Source organism: Arthroderma uncinatum (assembly GCF_011692745.1).
Source record: "Arthroderma uncinatum strain CBS 119779 chromosome Unknown scaffold2, whole genome shotgun sequence".
NCBI classification, from domain to species: Eukaryota; Fungi; Ascomycota; class Eurotiomycetes; order Onygenales; family Arthrodermataceae; genus Arthroderma; species Arthroderma uncinatum.
The window spans coordinates 5,628,457-5,648,930 of NW_022983864.1; the positions used below are offsets into that span (position 1 = coordinate 5,628,457).

General features: G+C 47.1%; 5 protein-coding genes across 5 annotated transcripts; 3 read left to right on the forward strand and 2 right to left on the reverse strand.

Moving 5' to 3' along the window:
* Positions 1 to 6,973: 6,973 nt before the first annotated feature.
* Positions 6,974 to 8,580, forward strand: GIQ15_03621 (uncharacterized protein; the record flags this gene model as incomplete). Its single annotated transcript, XM_033551038.1, has 2 exons — positions 6,974 to 7,342; positions 7,393 to 8,580. The coding sequence occupies 2 exons, from the start codon at positions 6,974 to 6,976 to the stop codon at positions 8,578 to 8,580; spliced, it is 1,557 nt and encodes a 518-aa protein (XP_033408199.1).
* Positions 8,581 to 9,609: 1,029 nt separating this feature from the next.
* Positions 9,610 to 10,636, reverse strand: GIQ15_03622 (uncharacterized protein; the record flags this gene model as incomplete). The annotated part of the gene is made up of 3 exons (XM_033551039.1): positions 9,610 to 9,653; positions 9,864 to 10,092; positions 10,151 to 10,636. The coding sequence occupies 3 exons, from the start codon at positions 10,634 to 10,636 to the stop codon at positions 9,610 to 9,612; spliced, it is 759 nt and encodes a 252-aa protein (XP_033408200.1).
* A 1,412-nt stretch (positions 10,637 to 12,048) lies between these two features.
* Positions 12,049 to 14,583, reverse strand: GIQ15_03623 (uncharacterized protein; the record flags this gene model as incomplete). Its single annotated transcript, XM_033551040.1, has 4 exons — positions 12,049 to 13,193; positions 13,262 to 13,531; positions 13,587 to 13,793; positions 14,094 to 14,583. The coding sequence occupies 4 exons, from the start codon at positions 14,581 to 14,583 to the stop codon at positions 12,049 to 12,051; spliced, it is 2,112 nt and encodes a 703-aa protein (XP_033408201.1).
* Positions 14,584 to 15,025: 442 nt separating this feature from the next.
* GIQ15_03624 (CK/CK1 protein kinase) lies at positions 15,026 to 17,462 on the forward strand (the record flags this gene model as incomplete). Its single annotated transcript, XM_033551041.1, has 4 exons — positions 15,026 to 15,093; positions 15,146 to 15,388; positions 15,446 to 15,698; positions 16,095 to 17,462. 4 exons carry the CDS (start codon positions 15,026 to 15,028, stop codon positions 17,460 to 17,462), a joined length of 1,932 nt encoding a protein of 643 aa, XP_033408202.1.
* A 1,044-nt stretch (positions 17,463 to 18,506) lies between these two features.
* On the forward strand, positions 18,507 to 19,586 carry GIQ15_03625 (uncharacterized protein; the record flags this gene model as incomplete). Its single annotated transcript, XM_033551042.1, has 3 exons — positions 18,507 to 19,068; positions 19,120 to 19,415; positions 19,464 to 19,586. The coding sequence occupies 3 exons, from the start codon at positions 18,507 to 18,509 to the stop codon at positions 19,584 to 19,586; spliced, it is 981 nt and encodes a 326-aa protein (XP_033408203.1).
* Between the last annotated feature and the right edge of the window lie 888 nt (positions 19,587 to 20,474).

Genomic DNA, 20,474 nt, shown 5'->3' on the forward strand with positions numbered 1-20,474 from the left:
TCTCTACTAGCAACGTCCGCAATAAACTGGCTCTGCTTCTTGCAGTATCCAAGTCTGTGAAGAATGTTGATTTCCTTATCCTTGGCCACTGAGTAGGAAATCTCTCCGTGGAGAAGGCGCCGTTTCATAGTGGCTAGATTTCTTTCAACCTCGAAATTTAAGGGCATCAGAAGTTGTTTGTTTTACGAATGGCAATCAAGGTACAGAGAACTGTTCCCCTGCCAAGGACTCCCGTTAGCGGAAATATATTGTTCCTTCGGCCGAGCATATCTGGTCTTTAGCGCTGGGCCACCACCCATCCCGGCCGGCGAAGTGAAAACGTCGTGTAAACCATTGAATGCGACTAGCCGGCCCCCAATCGCTGTGATTTTTTCAACTTGTCCATTCCCCCCCCCAACCTATTGTTCTCCACGCAGCTAATGTGAACCGTTATCGGCCTTAACGTGACGCCCTCCATTCAGATAGCAGCCAAATAACGTTATAAGGCGTTGAAAATATGGAGACAGAAGCTTCAAAACAACAGAAGCAAGAAAAAATCGATATTCTTCTGTTAGAGCTGTACAGAAAACCGGTTTCTCCCTGTCTCCAGGACTATTTCAAGAAATTGGAAGAAGGTTGTCCTCAATGGGATATAAACTACTTTATCGAAGGCGTCAGGTGTTTTGCAGATCTGAACGGGCCTGAAAGAGCCAAATTCGCATGGGCTAGGAAGGGCAGCGAAATTCCCAGGACTTGGCCGACCCAGGATCCGAAGTTATAGCGGGCCTTTATCGCTTTACTCAACCTCCTCTAAGACAGCCACCAATCGATCAGTGATCAATTTCATATTCCACCTTTGGCGGCAAGTGTAGCTAGTGCGGGATAAATATCATTAATTTAAAAAGTTTCAAAAGTAATTATTAGAAAGCTTAGGAAGTAAAACTAAGCTTAATATCAGAACTGATTGTAAAGATTTAAGTCTAGTGTTGATTGGCCTCTTAGATGCCGATAAGCTCTGACAAGGAAGCGATTGAAAGTGGACTCTCGAGAATGATAATGACACCAACCACTTCCCGAAAATTTCTAGCCAAGGGCCCTTTTCTTTTCCCATCATATCTGTTAACTTGATCTAGGACTGGACGACATGTTGTGTCTAGCTTGGATTCTTCATCTTGGTACCGAAGTATTTCGGTAAGACTTTCTTCAGGGTCAAAATCCTCATTCTCGAATGTTCGGCACACAGTGGCAGCGAAGATGAATAATGGAACCGATACATAACTCAAAGAGACGAGCAAGTAAGATTTGCGTGAGCATAGTTGAAGGCATCCAGATACCCCATCAACTGGACCACAGCGGCACATACCACCAGAATGTGAAAGATCGAATGGGATCCCCATAGGTCGAATTTGCCAGGATATTGACTTTCGGGGAATCTGGTCTTTAGAACCACATATGTTAGGGTCAACTTCTCTCTTGTGTGCGAAATTGGGAGACTTACTGCATAAAAAGAAGTCCCAGTTAGAAGACAGCCTGCTTTTGCCAGAGTATAGGGGAAAGCTTTTCTCATCATCTGCGACAGGCCGAACACATTAAGTCCATAGATCAATGGCGCAATACCGGATAAGCCAGTCGCCACAAACATCAATGCTCGGAAGAGCGTGTTCTCTCTGCTCTGTGTACTGTTCGACTGCAAGTTTTTTGGCACGGACTACATCAAACGTGTGAATATGAAGGTAGCCATATTGAGGACAAGAGAAGCGCATATCCAGATAGGAGGAGATTCCGTGGTGATCGAGTAGCGTATAGAACTCTTTGATGCAACAAGAAGCGTAGACAGCTTGCGTTACAGCAACTGTAGACGTCTCGAGGCGTACAACGTGCGATAAATGTTTTTCAAGGCTGCAGATTGAATGAGATACATGGCTCGTTATAGGAATAGCGTTCATACTAAGAAAGGCTTTAGTATATGTACTCTCGATATTATTAATTGCTTTACATACTGTTGTATAGCACTGAAAGCGCTTAGCGAATAAGTTAATTCCAGGAGCACTTCTTGAAATTTCTGTGGGCTATATCCCATTACCAACGAGCATTCTGCTCCCGAGGCTTTATGGCCTAATACCTCCGGAGCAAAAGCTTCGTAAAGTTGGAATTGGAGCATATAAAACGGAGCAAGTACGGAGGACGATTCATCGGAATCCGACGATAATATCTCACGCAGCAACGCTAAAGCATCTCTGAGTAGCTCAAATCTGCCAACATCGGTAGATTCCTCGGCGGCAGCTGAAACTACGGCCATAATTATGAGAAGTTGAGATTTCCCATCGTGCATTTCGCAGGCTTTGGTTGTCTAGTGACAAATTGGTGGCAATGAGGAGGTGCGGCTCCCAAACTAGCTAGCAATACGAAGCGTTAGAATGGAGAATGATATTGATCTGGCGGAATTAACCCACGTTTCAGGGACTTGGGTGATGGGCGTGTTAAACGGAAGACGTTTGAGTCATCCTACCAGAGGCGGGGTCGCTGTGCCTTTAAAGAGGCAAAAGAAAAGATGACTAAACAATAAGCACGTGGCTAACGTAATCCACATGCGAGCGAGCCACCCAACCGAGCGAGCCACCAAATTCAAAATATATAGATTGGTCAACTTTTTATATAATAATTAATACCGAAAAAAAATTATTAAATTAAAAATTAAATAATACTAGGATTAGGACATCTTGTTCTTCTATGTCCGAGAATATTACAATTACTACATCGTGGTTGAGCTCGTAATTGTGGTTGTAAGGCTGGTGGTTCGGTTTCAGTAGGCTGATTGATCGTACGTTCGGTAGGTAAATCAGGGGGAGTAACAAGGCTTTGAGCTTCTTTTCTTGTAAGACCCCCTGGTTGTTGAATTCTGCGGCTGGATCTTGTACGTTTTTGCTTCTCCTTTTCATTTGCAGCAAATATATCCTGATATTGCTTCTTTATTATTGTTGCAGTAACCATCCTGTACTCACAGGCCTTAATAATTTGATCAAAGCCTTCCTTAAATTGCTCAGAGGGTTCCGTACGGTCTTGTCCAAAAAGGTTCTTAACCTTATTTGCTTGTCTGTATAACTGGCGAGGGTTACTAGGTGTTTGTAGACCCCAAGATGACTGAGAGTTGCTTGATCGGCTTCCTGGGGGGGTAGGTGTACGAAGTTGAATATTGAGCTTTTGGACCACTCTATCTGGATTAAATGGACTAATTCCAGTTGCAGCAAAGCTATTTTGAATATTCTTAGGCTTAAAAGCCTCTACCCTTGCTATAGGGTACGCATTTAAGAAATCAAGCTTCTTAATAGTATTGAATCCAAGTCGCATTCGTTGTTCGACCAAACCTCCGTACGCTCGCTTTAGGATGGCAAAAACGCTTACATCCAAAGGCTGTAAGAGGTGTGAGGAATGAGGAGGCATACAGAGAGGAATAATATTATTCTCTGTACAGAGTCGATCGAATTCGGGTGTAAGATGGCTTCCATGACCATCTAATATAAGTAAGGAATGACTGCCTCTTTTTCGTACATTCATAGCTGGAATGAATATCTTTGTAAGCCATTTAAGCCCAATCTCATCTGTTGTCCAGCCATTAGGACTGGTATCAAGTCTCCAGCCATTTGGAAGCCCATCGTACCATCCTTCCTGAGTATTCTGGCCTTTAAGAATAATGTACGGAGGTAGATCCCAACCAGACGCGTTCACTGATTCAATAACTGTAACCCATTCTCGATTTCCAGGCTATAGGAGCTTTATACGGCCATATTTCTCAGAACTAGAAATAACTTTTGTAGTTGCACAGAGTCCCATTGCAAATCCAGTCTCATCAAAGTTGTAGATATCTTCTTGTTGAATTCCGTACGTAGTAAAGGTAGTGTTTAGTTAATTAAACCACTCTTGAATAACCTTAATATCTTCACATTTAGCCCGTTCATAGTTATAACGCCTTGAGTATTGACTTTGAAGCTCTGTACGGCGCTTCACTAGATTTGAGACCCAGTTTTTGCCAACTCGCAGAGGTGATGATATAGAAGTTCGTACGGAAAGAAGATGGTTAGCCATATTCTCAACAAAGGCAGGCCGGGGTGGTAATCCTCGTTTATCTAGATCAAGAACCCATTAAACAAGTATTTCCTCTTCAGTATTTGTTAATATATGTGAGTTTGCGCGTAAATCCGTACGTGAAGGGCGGCCGTTGATTCGATGTGTAAGTGTAGATCTTGGTATATTAAATTAACGTGCAGCTTCACGAATAGAGGTAATTTCCTTATTTTTTAAAGCAATAATTGCAAGCTCAATCTTTCCCTCTATTTCTATAGAGTTTCTTTTATTTTTATTGCGAATTGGTGGCATTATCGCGTATAGAAGGTGTTAATTAGTTAAAAAGTGTACGTGTTTGGATTTGGTGGCTCGCTCGGTTGGGTGGCTCGCTCGCATGTGGATTACGTTAACTAGTTACCTGAATTTTGTGATGAATGATACTGCCGGAACAATAATGTTCCATATCTTAGGTCATCGATATCCAATTGTTCTCATTAAACATTTAGGTTCGCTTGCCTTCGTGGCCCGGGTGTTTCTGTTACCATGTGATATGCCACATGCTGTATAGCTGCGGACAAACACATCGCCTCCAAGTCAGTCGCACACGACATTGATATTCCTTGATTTCTCATAATGTCCTATTAAGAAACGTATTTCCATTGGGCCAATTATCTCGTTACACGTTCATTTGAAGTTTTCATTTATATCACATAACACCCAAGGATATGATTCCTATAAAGCTGTGGCCATGCTAACTTAGGTACGACTTGCGAGTTTTCTCTACGTTCTTAATATATGACTTATACGTCTTTAGACCTTGCCTTGCTACGGTGACCCTACTATTTTACAAGTCACAGGACCAGCCAGACAGAAGACTCGGGTGGAGCCACGATATATCTATACACCCAAGGCCCCTCCACATTATATAATATATGATAGTGGTACAGACATCAGTGCCAATAATCCTGCATTATCTGACCAGGAAAATTCAGGCTTAGGCCTGATTTCAGGAACGCGGTGTAGCTAAGTGCCATATGTACGACGTCCATTTGGCCAGAGTAATGGTCCAGACACCCCTAAAATGGCCTATGTATGACGGTACCAACTCATGGAGTTAGCTAACTAGCTGGAGAACATACTATATAACTTGTATGAGTCCTGGATTTTGAGGAGTTATATCGGCAGAACTCTACACGTCCTTTCACTTCGCTTCAAGTCTTTTGCCGGACTAATGCAACCCCTCAACAAAGCCATTATACCAACGTTAAAGACAGACTCGTGATAGGAAATATCTAACCGCGGTCACGCCAATTACAACCCGGCTATAGCCATATAGTCCGGCAGCAGAGGACCACTGTAAACAACCAAGTTTCCATAAACGTCTTCTGCAAATGAAAAATAATCGCACTGCCCAACGGCACAGACATAGTGCACTACCCGGGGACTGCGAGTATCTGAGCCAGCAACCTGCGCTCTGCTATGTCTCAGCGACGGACAATCACATGCAGGGTTATCCAAATTGATTCCTCGCATATCTGCAAAGCAGATAAATTTATCGCATACGGAGCATAGAAAATAAGGGCGTCCTGAGTTGCCTTTTGGGTTCTGAGGCTGCGCACTCCTACGGCGAGCCGCATGCCCGCAACATGACGGTGGATTGAGGAGTAGATATTGATGATTGTTCCGGGGATCCATTATTTTAAATCCCGTGCTTAGGCGAGGAGTCTCATAATATCTTTCGCAAGCTGTTTGTTCAGACATTAGTTCTAACCAAGTCAAGTCCTCTTTTTCCAAATCACCTTTCGATATAGCCAACCCGAAAAGAGCCGATAGTGTAGTAGTGCCAGTCCGGGCTCCAGGGAATTAACACCACATTTCCTTGTTCGTCCGTCCCTATTCCACCAACGTATTCGTCGCTAGCTGATTCATGGACAAATATTGCGCCACGGTTATCTCTGATATCGACAACGACAAAAGAAGTTTTTTCTGGAGGTTTGATTCTGACATTATTTGCCGGTGGTTGCCAATCCGTATCATAGTTGTCGTCACAGATGGTCTATGAGCCTATTAGTGTCTCCCATTCAGTGATATATATTGAGGATATTTTCCTACCTCCTTTTTGGTTCTAAGCTCTTTCTCTTTCCAGACCATTACTTTGAGCGTCCGGCGTCTTCTTTCCTCTCCTTGCCCGCTAGAGTTTATCGTTATAACTTAGCAGAGGTGACCTTACAATATCTGGAATGAATTAATTTCAAGTTAGCTAGACAGGCATTTATATTTCCTTCAGTCATACAACACACATTAGATGCAAGATGGGGCGGATGACTATCACTGTTGTCGAAATTTCCATGGGTGTCTGAAGGTGGGGTTGTAAGTAAATGTTTTCTATTACGCTACCCGGAGGAGTAAGCTTAACTCAACTGATACTCGGCTGCAATGACTGTCCCTGGCCGAGATCGATTCTGATATCGATTGATTTTGATTGATTTGGGCTGATTTGGGCTGATATATATGAAACTTAAGCCATGACGTATGCCATCACATGACTGTTATTAGGCACGAAATGCGTCTGCTCGTAGGAGCAACAATTTTCCAGGATCCCTCGTACCAGGCCATTGCTGGTGTGGAAATATATTGTTCCGTCACATACGATACCCATGCTCTTGGCGCACATCGTCTTTGGCGCTTGGGCTATGCAGGCTCCAAGGCAAGGGCCCCCAAATCACCATCTTCATGGACGCCTGAACAGGCGCATGGGACCAGATTCACACCCAATGAGGCCTCTGTTCAGGCTGGAAGAAGGAGTAACGTGAAACAGACACCATCCCTCAAGGTAGAAGCTACGCGCCCGATGAATCACTTCTTGGATATATAACGACCGTTCGCTCACTTTCGTGTTTTGGAATCAAAACACCTCCAGTATATGTGCCATATGACTTTCCCTGTCTCCCTAGAACCATCTCGCAAACGACAGAAGCCTGACTATCTCAACCAACTACGACCTCCATCGAAAAGGCTGAATCTCGGCCAGCCCACTTCAGCATATTGGGATAATTTGTCGAAGATCTGGTTAACGAAGGACGCTCTCGAGGAGTTGGATCGAAGAAACAGGGCTTCTGGCAGCGTGCCAGAGTCAACATTTATCCCCCACCGGCCGCTCACTCGACAGTTGCAGGCGAGTCTTAAGCGTCGTTACCAGACACTTGCCCCCGACCCCTTAATCAACTACAAGCCCGAGAGCCTGAGCAAGATCAAAAGGCTCTCCAGACAGGGCGGACCTGACCTGTCTGACCTTCGGAATGTATGTAATTCTTGCAGCATGCTAGTACTCATACTAACGCCTGACCTCAGTTCCCAGATCCGCATATCCCTTGTTGTCAGTCAATGAGCACCAATAGTTCAGGCCGCCAGAAGCGACGCGCGGGAACTCCTCCAGCTAGCGACAATAGCAACAATAAGTCCACAAAGACTACAAGCACCACCGCCTATAACCGGAACTTTGAGCAGAAGTTGATTGACTATGGCGTTTACCCCAAGGGCTACGAGTATCCAGATGGTCGAGTACCTGCAAAGCCAAAGAATTGGGACGAGATAAATGAAAGATTGGCCCAACCACGACCCTCCCTCTCACCCTCCAAATTTTCTGAAAGGGAGTTTGAGAAATTTGAACGAGCAGACACCAACGCATCCAAAGAGAAGCCTGTGGCAACTTCTGTCATGCCAACTATTGATGGCGATATTGGTGACCCCAAATGTGTTGGAGGGGACTACCCATTCGGAAACCTTGCTCCTCTAACAGATGGAACACTGGCAAAGGCAAAACCGGATCACTTCTTTGGCGCTCGCCCTGAGCAACTTGACCCTGAAATCCGCGATAAGCTTAGCGAGTTCATTCTACCATCGACGCAGAGCTCCCTCCCAATGGCTCCGAACTTTTTTCTTGAGACTAAAGGTCCCGATGGATCCCTTGCTGTTGCCACTCGGAAAGCCTGTTACCATGGCGCGCTGGGCGCTCGAGGAATACGCAAGCTTCAGTCGTACAAGCAAGATGAGCCGTCTAACGACAATAATGCCTACACGATAACGTCAACTTATCATGGTGGTACACTCAAGCTCTACACAACACATCCCACCGCTCCCCGAGAGAGTGACGGCCGTCCTGAATACATTATGACTCAATTAAATGCTTGGAGTATGGTTGGGAATGCAGATGGCTTTCGGCATGGGGCATCCGCGTATCGGAATGCACGGGATTGGGCAAAAGAACAGCGGGACGATCTTATCAAATCTGTGAACGAGAGACACAGGCAAGCTCGATCCGAACTTCTGTCTACGTCTGAACGCGAGGCAACCTCAGAGCCAACTGTCATCCAAGAGGACTCTGATACATCAGCCACGTCTGATGAAGCTGAGTTCCATGATGCCGCGTGGAGCTTTGCACAGCCAAATGACAGCGTCGAGGATCCTCAGGGTTCAAATAAACAAACTAAAAGAGCAAGAACCCGAGCCAACAGTGCTAGCAAGTCTCTCCCCAATTAGGCCTTTAGCCTTTGTACATAGCAATACCATCGAGTAGCAAGCATTGACTTTATATATATATATTTTTCACCTTACCAGGCATTTCACTCCGAGGGTCTTTCGACAGGGTAGGTGTGAAAAAGCCGCCAAGCCGTAATTGCAATACTCATGGTCAATTTAGGGGTACAAACGTTAAGTAGATGGAAATATATTGTTCCGTTCACCAACAAGTGCACTTCTGCATGTTCATCTCCAGCTAAAAATAACCCACGGGCTGCTTAGGGCGGAGCGCTCTCAGTTCAACCAAGCTCACCCTCTAATGCATCCTTGGTTCAACCACCCGTGGTAACTAGCCGCAAGGTCGATGTTGACACCTGTAATGGAATTGATGACCTTGCCATCAGTAACCAACGGCCTTGTTGGAAGAGCGTGATTTATGACCAGCGCATAAGTGCCTGCAGATACATATGTCGGCAGCATCAGTATTCCGGAAGATCGGCCGGACAGTCATATCCAACAATTCCAGGTGCGATGATTGGATACTCCTCTATGATGGTGCGAGTTCCAAAGGGGTGGCCAGGGAAGAAAAACTTGAACCACTCGGTTTACGAAAGATGTGGATGAGCGACCTCTCCCGCAATGTGGCTTTCCTTGAGCCTGCTAAGTCGAAGAACAGCCTCTCTGGTTGTGACGCGGCCAGGTTTCCCTGCATTTATAGCTGCATGTATGGTTTCTACATTCCTCCTGAGGCTAGCCACTTCGTTCTTTAAGATATGCTGCTTATTGGATTTCATTACAGAAACAATGGTTCAAAAAAGCAAATGACCGGCAGCATCGCCCACCTCCCTAGCCGTCTAAATCCGAGGGGATGCTGATCTTCAAAATTCAAGCGAACCCGGTCGCTGAGAAGCTATCTACTCCTAGGGTTTAACAACTTAAGTCTTCCCATCAGAGCCTTTACAGTGACAGACCGATCGTTAGTTACGATGTTCTGGTGCGCACGCATTTGTACGTCCCAAACTGCAAGACATGCATCTGAACCTATAATCGTCAGTATTGCACCGTGAAGAGATACTTGATGGGGACATACAGCTCTGAAGAGTGATTGTTGTTGCAGTTACACTGGCAATTGCATTTCTTATGACTCCATTGAATAGACGGTATTCGGAACTCGGCGGTAGCTTCTATAATAAATATCCTTGTTAGAGAAGCTACTACAATGAGCCCCTCTGCAGCTCCAGGGCCATAAAGTCCCTGCAATCTCTCGTGAAGGGGCTCTCGGATGCCGCAAACGGGAAACGTACCCTGCTTAGCAATAGCAAGCTGTTTTCCAGAGTCTATCTCCTCAGATACCAGAAAGTCCTGATATTCCTGCATGCGGGTGTCCGGTCCATCTACCGTGTCGCTCTGCAAGACGCTGGTACGCTGAAATGGTTCCTCCGCCTTCGGGGTTGGCTGCAGCGGTAGCGGCATCGATTGGGCCTTGCAGCCTTCACTCTTGCCAAGGTCTCTGATCAGCTGTATCGCCCTATCCTATTCTCCCACTCCCAGTTAGCATCTGCTTTTGGGGGGTTCGGTCGATATGACATACTCTGATGTTATCAGCTTTATAAACGAACTCTCGGCCTGTCTCTTCATGTTTAGACATGACTCTCCAACTCTTCCTGGCTCCCTCGAGATACAGTATTCTTTCTCTACTCTCAGCTGCAGGTTTAGACATAAACAAGTTGAGGGCTTCAGGAGGTTCAACTAGGGCGGGATCCGTGCCAAACTGCCATGTGATCGCTTGCAGTCGAATCACCTCCTCAGGGGAAAACTTATCCACAACTGCTTTCAGCTCTTCGGGTTGAATTTCTTTCTTGAGGTCGAGGGAATTAACAATTGCTTGCAGGGCAAGGACTGCGGGACGGTAAATGGCTCCGGACCCGGATACTGAAAGTGAAAGTGGACGCCTAGGGGGCGTTTTGTCTCCGCCTTCCGCTTCGGCGTCTACTCCTCGTTTTGGTACTGCCTCTTCTTCCTGGATATCACGGAAGGCATCGGCCTTAGAGGGGTGGGGGTGCTCCTGCGTAGACATTGTTGGACTAGGGCGATGATGTGTATCTGTAGATTTGGAATTTAGCTTGTTGAATGCTTGTCTCTTCCCCGGGATCTGGGGGCATTTTGCTCTTTTATGTTGCAGATGATGGAAACACCCATTCCGAATTGGTATGAAATTCTCGCTACATGAAATATCACTTCCCTTCCTGCATCCTGCGGGAGTTACATAGATATGCATTAAGCTTCATATAAACCCCGAGCTTACTTATTTAGATGCAGATGACGAATGAGAATGGCACTAAATGTTTGACAAGATTGGTGGAAACAATAAAGAGGATGCTTATATAAGGCAAGCCCCTAAAATCAACCAGAATCAATTGGAATCCAATGAAATCAGCTGAAATCAGCTGATGCGGACAAAAGCATAAACGCTCCATCTTGATATCAACAGAATACAGTTGATATCAGTTAAATAGTCTTTTTCTTATATCGACTTAGCAAACAAAGTTTAGGAGCCTCCTGTCATTGGTTGTGATACTTTATTCTCCCTCGTAGTCATTCATGCAAGCACGTCGGAACCAGGGGTGATGAACAACTTTACTGATCACCATGCTGACGACCCATGTTACGAAGTCACACCCAATTGTTAGTTAGTCATACGAGGCTAAAGGCCTTGGCGTAATAAGTGATGTGAGCATCAGAGTGGGCCCAGTTGACTTGGTGCTAAGTACGTCATATGACCCTAACCCGTTAGGCATCCGAGTGAATTCTGCCACCCTTCACCGCCAATAGTGGGCGACTTGCCCCTCATTTCCTTTACACTCCTTTTGTTTAATTTCTGACGATGCCCTCGCTTCTGGAATATCCATGTATTTTTTTCTCTCTAAAATTCTTCAACCAAACGTGCATTACGTGGATATCAGATTAAGTCGTTGTTATTTTTTGCTATTTTAGCGCGGGTTCTAGAATATGGCTTTGTGTCTAAACGATGACGCCACAAAGCACTTGCAGGCATTAAGAAAATGGTTCGAAACAGCAAAAATAAGTCAAGTAAAAGGAAACGCATCACGGTGTGTGGATGAAAGCCGGTTCGAGGAATGGAGGCCACTGATGGAGAGTTTAGGCCTCTATAAAGAGGTATTACAACTTCATAATTAAGCAAAACCATGTTAACAAATTTACTAGGGCAACGGGTTTACACTATGGAGGATTTCTGGAAGCGTGACAATCGCACCAGATCCGGGTTACCATGCACTTTTCTTCCCTCTCTCCGGTGCAGTAGATATCTCCGGTTACCACCTTAACCCTGGAGAATATATACGGTTTACAGAACCCCAACATATCAACGCTCAGCTGGATTTTCTTACAGCCCTTGTGCGAGAAAGCAGCACACAATGATTGGGAAAAGCAACGTTTCCTGCCGACGCATACCAAAAAGACATTCGATTTTTATTCGGCATGATTTGTGTTAAGAACGTCGGCATATATGCCAAGCTGGAGGCTAGACCTTGGTTCTTGTACCTGAGACTGAGGGAACTGTATGGGGGTCATCGTATTCGCCGGTACCAACCCTGGATGGTGAAGAGGCTGATCAGAGGCAGACCTAGCCGGTAGTTGGGCCAAGCTTGTATCCATTAACGTGAAATCTGTATGTAGGCCAAGTTGGAGGAGGTCAACATCGCTGGCTGGTGGAAAATGTGTGTCTAAACCTATATTCCCCGAGTCAAAGTTCGCATATGAAGCAAGCCAGAGAAAGTCACTAGTTGGTGAGCTTTGTGCCGTAGCCGCGTGGTTCGCCCGTGGTTGTAAGCACGCGTCCATCCCAGGTGTTGTATGGCCCTGGTCTGTGTTTGGATTGAGTGGTGTTTGCGCCGCTGCGTTGGGAGGACCCGGTTGGGGCATATTTTGCCGCACTTGGTCTATATTATGTGCGGTTGGGCACAACGTATGATACTGTATCAAATTCGGATGGTTCGCACTCGATGTGTTTGCCGGATTATCTAGGTTAAGATGTGCCGTGGACTGCGCTGGTAGTTGATTAATGATGTTGGCCTGCTGACTCGACGCTTGCGTGAAACTATCTAGATGTTGCACACGAAGATGATTGTTGTTGACTCGGTTGGTTACCATTGGACCGTGCCCAGGCACATCACCATCCGCCTGGCCTTGCGAATTCCGGAAGTGATGGGCCGGTCCACGTTGACCGAATACAGTACCTGTCAGGTCGCTCGGTGCAATATCCGGGCGGCGACGTTTCGGCCCAGTTCGCCCTACAGGCAAAAACTCATTCGGCCTTGACCGACTTACTTCTTCATTCACAAATTCTTCGGGGAGAGAGGCCTGCGTACCGAGAGAACCGCTTTCTGCTACGGTGGGTGTATCCGCAGCATCCGTCAGCATCCGTCGTTGGACACCCTGATGATGTCTACCTTCAAATGAACCACTAGCAGGCAATGCTAGTGCTATGGCTTGGCAATTGTCCGCACTCCGTTGGATCGATCCGTGACTAGACAGACTACTTTTCTGGCCGCTCAACGCAACGTTCAGCCGCCGTCGCTTCGCCGTAGCCGTCACTATTCCCATTGTGTGCGGGCCTATATTCCTTCAACATTAGTTCTGGACCCTAACATAGACCGATTCTTTAATATAGTTGGTACGATACCTTGATATCTAACTTCCTGCTCCGTCAGTAACTCCGCGCGCGATGAAGTCTGTGTCGCAGCCGCGTGGTCCGCCCGCAAGTACGCGTTTATCCCAAATGTTGCTGTCAGGCCGCCCGCATCCATTCTCCCTGTAGGCGAAGAACCGCCCCGCTCCGGTTGCCTGACTTCTTCATTCACGGATTCTTCAGAGAGAGAGGCCCGCGTACTCAAAGAGTCAAGTATCGTGCCAGATTGTGTTTGAAAAAGGTTCTGCAGAATACCAGTATCCCCTACCCAGCAGCTGTTAACCAGAGTATACGATATAAAATTAAAGGAAAAACTTACTTTGATAAGGCGATTGAAATGTGGTTATCAGTTCCTGAGTCCACTTCGAAAGGCCTTTAATAGCATTCACCATCCTGTCCTCGAGAAGGAGGGCATCGATAGCCCGCGGATATTGATCGTACTTCAATAACCGAAACTTTAGGTAAGCAAATGAGAGAATAGGTAGCATTCCTATTGCGGCGCCCGCGTGCTCCTCAGCGTGCTGGCCTGATTCTTCTGATTCTTCTGATTCTTCTGATTCTTCTGATTCTTTATGCCTTTTCACAAATAGCTTCACGAATGCAAATTTGTTTACACCATCTCTTATCCCTCTCAAAACCGTTTCTTGATCCTCAGGAACTTTATCCTTCACATATTGAGTAATTTTCCCGCTTCTCCTATTCACCTTTGACAAGTTAGAGCAAATCTCATCAACTTTAGGGCATATCTGCTCCTTCATCTCCCATTCCGAGTAATCCAAGGCATGCGAAATTTGGGAAAGGCCTAATAGGAGCAGATTTCGCTCACTGAGAACCTTAGAGCCATAAACAACTTTTAAGAACAGGATCCGTTTGTCGAGTGAAAATTCCTTTTCAAGCGGTATCGCCTCTAGCGTTTGATACTTGGTCGAAAATTCAATAAGATTTGGCAAAACATTCTTCACCTCATTAAGAAACTCGACACATATATCTTTACGCTTGCGCTGGGAAATGCCGGCCCCACTGGTTGATATATTCTCAACGGATGGGGTGATGCATGTGGGAGCTGGCAAAATAGCGCTGGATGACCGATGGCTCTGTGAGCTGATAATCGATGGTGTTGAGGAAGAGAGACAAGATAGAGAGCTTTGTAAAAGGTCTTCATTCTCTGAGCTTGTGTCTGAGTCGTCGTCGATAGAATTGATAACAACCTTCACTCTTTCCCAAGTATCCAATCCGCGGAAGGCGCGAAGTGATTCACGAGAGGTGTTGCAAAGAATTTGCAGGGCAGATAGCAGCTCAGTGGAAGCTTGAGACATTGTAACTTCCTGCTGGGTGAAAAAAAAAAAGAAGACGTTCGCGAGTTGGAATGCATGGCCGAGAGAAAATATTACTAGTCACATGATTGATCATGGGACTATTATAAATACGACAGGGGATATGCTCGGCCAACCAGACTTATAGTATCAATAATTATAAAAGCGGGGCCGCTAATGATTAACTGCATGGCGGAAGCCTAAAGGTAAGAAAGGATGCTGTCTAGCCTAGAATAGGATGGGCCGTGCCGGAGCCCCGAAACTTGGCCTACTTCACAGTCCAGGCCTCACATTTGCGTTTCAACGGAGGTGGTTTATATGTATTTTGAGCGAAGTTTGTCTATAGGAAAGGTCACCGCCCCTTGAACATGGACGCCTTTCTGCCTGCGCCCTGCATGCTCCATTTCGGCCTGATGGTGCGCAATTATCTGCGTATCTCCACAGCATGATTTTCTCCTGGCTGACACAGTGTTGGGGTGTGAGGCTGAAGGAGCCTGCCCTTGCGCTACCCGGGTAGGTCTTTCCCTTTCTTGCCTGATAATTGTACGTGAGCTAAGAATCACAGGACAGGCGGTGATTGTGTGGCCGCACACGATATAATGCATGTCGTCCAAATTCTCAGCATCAACGACGAAGGCGCCCTGATCAAGGTTCGGACCGTTGCCGGCGAAGAGCGGAGTGTGTACAGCTCTCTCCCAGAGTTAAAACTGATGCGGGGAATGGAGACGGCTGTTGAAAAGTTTAGGAAAAACCTTCCCCCAGACTTTGAATCTTCGGCCTGCCACAATGGAAATAATGAAAATTACAGGTATACGCCGGCAACTCCTATTTATTCTACTTCTAAGTGCTAACTCGCCCATATAAGGAACGGTCGGAAGATCATAGATAACCCCGAAACCGTCGAATGGGTAGCGACATACCAAGGCATCGAACATGCTAGAGGAAAGTACCTAGTGTGGGCCGAAGTGGATGTAACGCAACGTGTCAAAGTGATTTTCACGAGCGTAGGCGCCTACTCACAATGCCCGGGAGCGGTAGCTGCCATCCCGCATTGCCACCGGGACACGTTCAAACAATACCAAAAGATGGAGGAGAGCGGACCCCGGCAGCCGGCAAGGGTGATAACCAGGGAGAGCTACAGCCAGTGGAGCCTCGATTATGGAGAAGAAAACCTTATTTCGCGATAACTACGTTACTCTTTCTGTTTCAACGTTATTATTTGTTTATTAGCGCATAATCTAGGATGGTATCTAGTTGAATTCGATATATGACTTGTACCGCATTTGAGATATCATTTCGTCGCTACAGAGCTAGAGGCATGTACAGCATATAAGGCTCACCGAATTCCTATCTTTTCTATTCATCTTGCTCTATGCAAGCTTCTACGCGGACAATGGATCTGTCCTGAATTCCCCAGATATATCTATAAACCAACTCCCGACAAGGCACAATGGCTCTCCCACTGGTATGACTACCCGTTGAAGCTTTTGCGAACTCGTCTAACTTTGCTCCAGGAGACGGTTGACGGCTATAAACTCATTAAGCACATTCAGGATGACGTCTACGTTGGTGATCGTCAGATCCAGGGTGCTGGGCTATCAGGGGACGACCGTAAGGTGACGATCAAGCTAGAGGCGCGCGATACGGACGCACCGTCCCTTGAACGCGAGGTCGAGAATCTTCTATCTTTTTCGGGGGAAATTGGTTTTCCCCTGGTCGAACGCTATGGCACCCAGGATGGATATAGATTCATGGTCTGCCGCCTCGCCGGTCCTACCTTAGAGGATTTATTGGAATGGTGTAGGGCGTTCTCCCTAAAGACCGTCTTCCTCCTCGCCGAGCAGCTCATAAGCCGCGTTGAGGTCATTCATCGCCGGTCTTTCATTCACGGCGGGATACGGCCTGGTGCGTTTGCCTTGGACACTATAAAGGCCTTAAATCAGGTCACGCTTGTTGAGGTAGCCGGATTGATCACGGAACACCCGCGGCGTAATGATGCCCGGTATTTTGACCTTGAGGGGCTCACACTCATGCTCATCTATATGTGCCGCAGGCTAGCGCCGTGGGAGGGGCTCCAGATTGACCTTACGAAGACACTGTACGAAGACATTCTCCGGCAAATGGAGGACACGCGGGCGGAAGTTCTCTGTGAAGGGCTGCCTCGAGCGTTCAAAGTCTGCTTGGAGTACGTGAAATTTCCTGACCATACCAATGAACCCGACTACAACTATCTCCGTCAACTTTTCCGCAGCGCTTTCGACGAGAACAGGCTCTTACGCGATGGAGTCTTCGATTGGATTGCTTACAAGAATTGGAATTCCCAACAAGGCTGCTCTCTGCCGGTCGCAGGCATTACTGGCGAGGTAGGGAGCAAGCGCCTCTCAGGCGAAGACGTTCGAAGGGAACGCAACGCCCAGGCCGATCTACTCTATCAAGCGAAAGAAGCGTGTGTGTCAATTGCCAAGGCGGATAAAGCTGACTGGACGGCGGCCGCCTCCGCACACCTCGAGCTCACCAGAAGGTATATCGATATTTGGGATCTTGCACAGCACCCCGAGATTCCCACTGACTTGAGGCGTTGGCCAGAAGGCCACCAGCTACAAGAAAAAGTATGGCAGATCGGAATAGAGCCGTGTCTGAAGCTGCTCGAGGCTGGCCTTCCGCACACGCGTAACCTCATGACGGGTTTCCTTCATAGAACGTTTATTCTGCTGACGGTGTTTGTGGAGAAGGCACCTCAGTATGAGGAAAAGTGCGCGAGGTACCTTTTGGGTCTTTCTAAGTGGGGGATGGAGCATGACCCCCATGGTTCGTGGGCGGGGGTGCATAGCCGCTGGGGTGAGTCAGCAGGCGACGTTCTGGAAGCCTCAGTGCCATGCTGATGTGTATGCTCCGAAATTGCTTTTTCTGCCAGAACCGGTCCATCTATCTTAGCTGTCCAATAGCAGGCCGAAGTGTCCTTACTGAGAAATCCACCACGTGATTTAGCGCGTGTGGAATATAGACAAACGTTGTATAAGCACCTAGAGCTTCCCTATACCATCCCTCTAAACTTTCTGGGTTGTCTCAACGGGTGTTTTGAGTGTACGCTAATGGAGAGTGGGCGCAACCAAGCTAGGGTTGTGTCGCATCGGTGGTTTATCACGACGTCGGAGAGCAGGTAAAGGTTCGTACTATAGCCCGATGGCTATCAATAGCTGCTGGTGCAGGCCGTTGTTTCTTTTTCGATACCCTGGTTTCCTCCTAACCAAATGTTATCCGCGAGCATGCTAGGAGAAGCCAGGTATGATGTTCTGGCCTGGGGCCTGATGCAACCACCCGCTGGGTTTGGTGTACATCTTTCGTCTGTCTGCATGCCGGCTTCAAGAATTGCTCTAGTATCCATCAAGGGAAATCCGTCCGATCCGTGTCTGACAGAAACAAACGATAATGTTATCCGCCAACTATCATATAATACTCTCATATAATAATCTCATTCCCTCCCAACCGACCGCACTTCCCTTCCCACAAACCCAGGTTATCTGATACCGCCTTCGAATTTCTGCACTCTTCAGTCCCTCTAGAGCCGGCTTTCACCGCAAAGGGCAACCTTACCGAACCTGACTTTGAGCCTTCGATATAATGGTCGTTTCTGGGAGAGTGCTCAGCTTCCCTAGGGAAGGCATCCAATACCCTTCTCTCCCGCATACTATTAACCCGCATTTTTTCCACCTGGATATTGACAGCTCTGGACAGCCCAGTTTCCATACATCTCTCCCAGAGTTCAAAGGTCCCATATTCACTTCTGAATTTGGCGATTTGCTCGCACGAGCTACGGGGGCTAACGTTAACCATCTGCCTTTCTTCTCTGGTATTAATCTCCCCTGCTTGCTTAATATGTTATTTACTTACACGGAATACTAGGGGACTCAAAGTCTTATCAAGGAATGCAGTTCCCGATGGGAAAAGTCGAAGATGCGCTCCCCTCTCGCTCGAAGAGGCGTCGCTATGAGATGGACCATTCCACTACCGAGCCGGAGGAGCCTTCTAACAGACCGCATAGTGTGGAGATGGTACCCCTTGAGATAGGAAATGAGGAGAAGATTGAGGCCTACTACGAATCTGCCTTTAGAGCCTTCCAGCAGATCAACTGTCGTCAAGTGGCAAAGGCCTATATCAAGATCATCGAGCCGCGCAAGCAAGTTAAGCATCCTTACAATGGAGGACGAGGAGCACCCGGCGAGAAGGGGGGCCCAGAGAAGACTAAGCCAGACTGGTGGCCAGCCAGCGTCCCCCACCGTGAACCCGATCACCTGCTGAAGCCGGAACGGATACGCCTTCTTATCCACCTCTTCCGCAAGCTTGGTAATAATGGAATAACTGCCAACAAGCTAGAAGAGGCCGGACGTGATGCCCAAAGTCAAATAAAACCCCGCGAGAGACTTGATATCCTAGATGAGATTTATAAGGTTCGAAGGGCGGAAGAGAGTTATGAGAGGGGCGAAGTAGGTAGGTATAGGCATAATTTGCGGAATTCATATGGAGCTAACGTGACGATAGATGCAAATGCCGTGGTTTATGTAGTTAACAGAGATAAAAAGCGAGAACGAACCCCGCAAGCGATAGAAGGCGCTGACCGTGGCTCAACTTATCCAAGTAAGCACGGACTGGAAAAGAACACGAAGCGTCGAATGCTATCACCATCGCCTTGTATTATCAGCAACGGGGTACCAGCCGATCAATCCCGACCAATCCTCGCCATATCCCCCATCGGCGCATGGTGGAACCCTAGAGAAGAATGCCCCCCCAAGCACTGCCATGCGGTTGCGCCGAATGCCTTCCACCGCCTGTCGACCGTATGCAACAATGGCTTAATACTGCTACTGATGAGACGGCCGACCCAGAGCTTCTACAAGACTACGCCCCCACCTACCCCGAGCCCCGTAGCTCAATGCAAGGCCACGGCTATATCCCCGTGGGCTACCACAGTGATCAGCATCGTACCCAAGGATTTTACACAGCGTTAAGGTCGCCGGACATCACAGCGGACTCCTTACAGGCCGTTTAACCGGAACATATGCCGCAAGTTTATATGTAATATAATAATAACTAAATGTTAAATATGTTTATTTGTATATATTATTAAAATAGTAATAATTTGTGAAAGATTGCGGGCTTTAAGGGTGTGGCCACCAATTAGGTTTGATAGCTACGTAAGCATACATAAGTTGTCAGAATCTTCGTGTGTACGGCGTCTTGGCAGTATCAGGCCAACGCCACTCCCCCCCTGCAGATCTGTTTGATTACGGCTCGTACGTACGCTACGCCTTCCCCCATATATAGAGGCCAGATATGGCCTGTTTCCCTAGTTATTATCATCATTCATCGATATTAGGCCTATTTTTCGCTCTTTGCTATTGTATCTTGGGCTTATAGGCATTGATTTGCCGTTCCGCTGTGTCCCGTAGAGACGCCATAATCGTACCGATCATTAGCGCGCTCCGATATAAGTAGTTAAATATGCTGTGGAACCGGGAAAGTATATTCACATGCGGGTTCTGCAAACTCTGACTATAAGAAAGCTTAGCACGACCCTTGAAAGGTAGACTGCACCATGGCCTGACGCCGTAGAAGCTCCGAGAAGGGACTATGGGCAGCAAGTTTGGTGCGAAGTTAGCGTAAAAACTTGAGTTCCGTCAGCAGAGCTCGCAGATAGTTCTAGATTCTTTCGCACGTGATCACGAACGTAGTGCCGTCCTCAGCGCTTCTGAACTCATGCCTGTCCTTTCCATTCAACGGGATATCTTTCGCCCGCAACGTTCCCACGCCAGATTCCTGGACTCGCTAGTCTTCTATACCCGCTCATTTCGTCACCCCCTCTTGGCCAGTTCAATGTCCAGCACGTTAGCTGGCTG